Consider the following 5028-nt stretch of genomic DNA (forward strand, 5'->3'; position numbering starts at 1 on the left):
AGGACTACAATGATTAGAAGAAGAAAAAGAAGAAGGAAAAAAAGAAGACCCTTCTTAGGGCCCCTGGATGGCACAGTTGGTTAAGCATCCAACTCTTGGTTTCGGCTCAGGTCCTGCCTGATCTTAGGTCCTGATCTCAGGGTCCTGATATCGAGCCCCGCGCCGGGCTCTGTACTCAGCAGGGAGTCTGCTTGAGATTCTCTCTTTCTCTCCCCCTGCCTCTCCCCTGCTCTCTAAAATAAAAAAAATAAATCTTTAAAACTAAAAGTAGAAGAAGACACTTTTGGTTTTCAGCTCGGGGAAGCAAAGGTCAACTTTCTTCGGTCGTCCCGAATCCGGGTTCATCCGACACCAGCCACCTCCGCCATGCTGCCTAAGTTCGACCCCAATGAGATCAAAGTCATGTACCTGAGGTGCACCGGTGGCGAAGTCAGTGCCACGTCTGCCCTGGCCCCGAAGATAGGCCTGCTGGGTCTGTCTCCAAAAAAGGTTGGTGATGACATCGCCAAGGCAACCAGTGATAGGAAGGGTCTAAGGATTACGGTGAAACTGACCATTCAGAACAGACAGGCCCAGATTGAAGTGGTACCTTCTGCCTCTGCCCTGATTATCAAAGCCCTCAAGGAACCACCAAGAGACAGAAAGAAGCAGAAAAACATTAAGCACAGTGGAAATATAACTTTTGATGAGATTGTCAATATTGCCCGACAGATGCAACACCAATCTTTAGCCAGAGAACTCTCTGGAACCATTAAAGAGATCCTGGGGACTGCCCAGTCTGTGGGCTGCAATGTAGATGGCCGCCACCCTCATGACATCATAGATGACATCAACAGTGGTGCGCTGGAATGCCCGGCTAGTTAACTACAAAGGAAAATGTTTCAATAAAGGATCATTTGACAACCAAAAAAAAAAAAAAAAAAAGTAGAAGACATTTCTTCCATCAATATAAAAGCAAAGGATCAAACTTCCAAAGTGAATTAATGAAACAATATACGTTCAGTTCTGTCAGAACCACTTCTTTTCTCTGGGTTTTATCTGCAAACCTTTTTTCATATTTATTTGGGTTACTGGTCTCAACCTTCATCAACTCACTTACTAAAGCCAGAAGAGAGATATTTTAGACATTTTTCCTAATCATCTTGTAATCACCAAGTACTTTTTAATTTTGTTTTCTGGGTACCCTTGAATTCTTTTCTATCATTTCCATTCGCAAGGCCTCTGTTGCCTTCCTTCAAGACCTCATCCCTTTTCTTTTCTATTTCATGGCCTTTCCGCTTTTACAAGTGATATAGGCCAGGAGCAGATAACCTTGTGGCTAATAGTGTTGTGTTCCACCTATGTTTCCAACTGCATGTACATTACTCTCTCTGAAACACTGAGCTGATCATATGGCTTCCCAATTTAAAAGCCGTGGAGGGATCTCCAGTGTCTGGTTATTAGTAAAAGTGTCAATTCGTGGCATGGTTGTAATGTGCAACATTAGATCTGGTCCCATTTGCTATCCCTCTGCCATTGTGCAGGCGGCCAGATCAAGCCACTCGCTGTGCTCCATGACCTTTGGCCCACTGGTCTGCAATCTCTTTCTGACTGCCGCCTCACCCCACCCACACCCACATGCACACACTGCCTCCATCTCCAAGGAGCCATGAGCTACCTGGGGTTTTCTTGACACTAGAGAAGGGAAAGACCAGTCATCCATGTAGAATATGAAGAAATACGATGCTTGCTTAACCCCATAGGTTTAGGGAATAGAATGATTCAAGCTAAGCTCAAAGGAATAAAGTTTTCTGGATGCTTATAAATAAATGTCAGGCACCTTTTCCACACTCTATTATCTTTCTCCATACCCCTCCTAATTTAGCCCACTCCCATCACCACGGCAATCTGCTTTTCATAATTAACAGATAGAACAGAGACACCCTTGAATATTTCTCTTTGGGGATCCCACAGAGTGGTTATTTCTTGAAGCTTGGGAGATCTTGGTACTTGCAATGTACAACACCTGCCAATTAGCTCTGTAACAGTCCCCAGATGCATCCAGGTGCTCAGACATTGAGGCACCATGTGTATCACTTAAATCTATGCATGTCCTCCCCCATGTCCAGGATCCACACATCAAATTAAGAGGAGCATTACAGTTACATAAATCTGACATAATAAATGTGGACAGAGGGAAAGATCTCTCTATCTATCTTCTAATCACAAAGGAGACGACTCAAGCAAACCAAGGCAGAGGAAATGTGGAATGCTACTAGATATTTAAATACTAACTGTAAGGTTGTAAAAGAACCGTGATCTGTGATCCATTATAAAGGACCCAAAGATTCAGAATCCAATCTGAGCAGGTGAGGCAGCTTGAGAATGTCTATGGCTCTAACAAAACAAAACAAAACAAAAAAGTACAGGATGTAAGAGAGATTGTAAAAGTGCCAAATCCGAGAACAAAGGGACAAGGAGGAAACATGTCAAAGTGGGCCTGAAATCCTTTGCCCCTGATGCTGGGATCAACTACAGTTTCCCGATTTCCATTCCTTTGTCCCCTTTATAAAAGGACCAATGCTATGGCATGGACCCAGAATGCTCCCTTCCACCCTCCACATGTTTTGGTATTCCAGACGTACCTCCAGTGTCAGCTCTGGAAAGGCTTCTCTGATATCTGCAGAGTTTGCTTTGTTCTTCATGACTCCTTGGCTTTGCTGAGAACTTTATAATGCTCAAACTGCTGCTATGCGTACATTTATCTTTTCCCCAGATTTTGAGTCCTTCCAGAGGAAGGACTGGACTTTTTTTATCTAAGAGTTTCCAGTCTCTCAAATAACTTACCTTCAATACAAGTCTGTGGAATAAACAATTAAACAAGTCTGTAGGTGAAAGGTTAGCAGTTCTCAGGGCTAGATTACCCAATAGGAAACCAAGCAAATGTTTAGGAGACTAGCAAAACAGACGCACCAAAAAATTAGAAAAAATATTCGGAAGATTTTATTTTATGATCTTATTAAAAAGTACCATGGGAGAAATCTCAATGTTATTGGATTTCCTTACTCTTGTTTTACAGTTAAGAATTGCTTTTACATTATTTTGAATTACATAGGAAAGGCTACCATCTTTTCAGAGCTCAGGGTCTTAAAAAATCTAAAATCATCCCCGAGTCTCCTTTTTTCTCTTTACTTTCAACATTTTAACCCATGCACAAGCCATCAAGCAACCTACTATACAACCAGCTTATATAGTGAAGGGCTAGAAATTTAAAGAAAAAAATTGTTCACTACTTTCATCTACATCTGCTTCCATATTATACTTCAGTATCATACAGCTTATATTTTACTCCTGTCCAATATTTCTAAGACCCTCAAACTTTTTCTTCAAGAATACCAATGCTCCAAGATCCTAACTCTAAAATCTTGCCTCATAAAGCATCCAGTCCCTAACCAGAAAAAGATCACACGTTTGTGAACGTATTTGATGGCGATCACAACTTTCCCCCAAATGTAGGAATACATCTGTCATAATATAAGCACTTGAGAACTCATTTTGGCTCTCTGAAATATTTATTGCAACAAATTCAAACTTGTCCAAATTTTTTTGCTTTTAATTTTGCTCCCCAAGAAGCAGAACTATTTGTTATTATTGCTGAGGATAAAGAATATGATGCAGAGATATCAATGCGAAGGACTCGTTTCCTTAGGTGCCTCAAGCAATGCAAGGAAGATACGAGATAGTAATCTCGGACCACAATGCTTTTCGGCATGCACGTGAAGAATACTAACATTTTTTGTCAACTTCAGTTGATTAATGGACCAACCCTTTTTGGTTGATAGAGGTTCTTAAAAATGTGCAGGTGTTTCTAGGGGAAATTGTTTTGTTGTGGTGACAGAAAGAGGTAGTTCAGAGAAAGTCTTTTGATCACTAACAATGTGCCCAAAGGCACGTGAAAGAAGACAGTACCCCAAATCTATTCCTTCTTCACATTAAAGGGAATTACCCAGGAATAGGAGATTTGGAGTGTAAGTCTTGGTTCCTAATGGATTGCTCGCAGTCTGAGAGTCACGTGGGTTTCCTAAGCTGCTGCATCCATTTACTCAGACCCAGCTGGTTCGTCTCTAAGTCCGAAAGATCAGGGAGCTTGCATGCCCAAGCTATCCAGGATTGGGGACAATGAGGACCAATTCATAGTTTAATGCCTTTTTAAATTTCCAATACTGGTTTAATGGAATATATGCACACCAGTGTGGAAAGAACAGTAGAAGAATAGAATTTGATTCATTTTGCATACAGTAAAAGCTGGTAGTTTCTTTAGGATAGCTGTCTTTCAGCTCCTATATTCATCAGATTTGATCTGGAGACACAGATAAAGAAAATATAAAATATAGCTTTGTCAGATTTTTTTTAAAAAGATGTATGGATGGGTAGGTTAGATGACAGACTGATTATCTTATGTAATCTGGTCCCCTGATACCCAGGGGAAGCTGAAAGTGGGGGAAACACTGGCAGTGGTCATGGAAGTACCAAAGAAGGGGAAGGATAAAATATTTTTAGATGTCTGCTATGTGCCAAATATTCCTTCTTATAATCTCTTAACCCTGCAGTAAAATTAACCTCTATTTTACTGATGGAGAATTGATATGGAAAGAGGTTAAATAATTTGACCAAAGATTCATAGTTACCTGCCAAGAGATAATTCGGATCTAAGGATAAATGAGTCCTTTCTCTGTTTTACTACACTCCACTAAAGCCCGGGGGGGTTAACCAGTGCTTATGATATTTAACTGGAACAGAACAAACAAAGAAACAAGCATTCAGCTGAGTTCTTACATCCTGAAGCTTTTTCCTCTTTCCCTTCCCTTTCTTCCCACTTTACTTTTCATATTTAAAGTTTGCCATTCTTGTTATAAATTCCAACAATACACAAAAACTCTTGACTCTATTCTCTCACAAAAGATGAGGTATTAATTTGGAGGCAGTCAGAACAAGTGACAGATTTCATTAGCTAAGAAGAATGTCAGTGTATCTTTGATACTTTGGTGT

General features: G+C 40.6%; 1 protein-coding gene across 1 annotated transcript; it reads left to right on the top strand.

The window, feature by feature from the left end:
• Positions 1–366: 366 nt before the first annotated feature.
• On the top strand, positions 367–886 carry LOC141370994 (large ribosomal subunit protein uL11-like). The gene has a single exon (XM_073883908.1). The coding sequence runs from the start codon at positions 367–369 to the stop codon at positions 862–864; it is 498 nt and encodes a 165-aa protein (XP_073740009.1). The 3' UTR covers positions 865–886.
• Positions 887–5028: the final 4142 nt, after the last annotated feature.

The sequence above is a fragment of the Callorhinus ursinus genome, unplaced genomic scaffold, assembly GCF_003265705.2.
Source record: "Callorhinus ursinus isolate GAN/ISIS: 27379988/994484 unplaced genomic scaffold, GSC_fseal_2.0 scaffold1, whole genome shotgun sequence".
Classification (NCBI taxonomy): domain Eukaryota; kingdom Metazoa; phylum Chordata; class Mammalia; order Carnivora; family Otariidae; genus Callorhinus; species Callorhinus ursinus.

Bases quoted from the DNA above. Each gene is read 5' to 3' on its own strand.
- LOC141370994 (XM_073883908.1), top strand. From the start codon at position 367: ATGCTGCCTAAGTTCGACCCCAATGAGATCAAAGTCATGTACCTGAGG.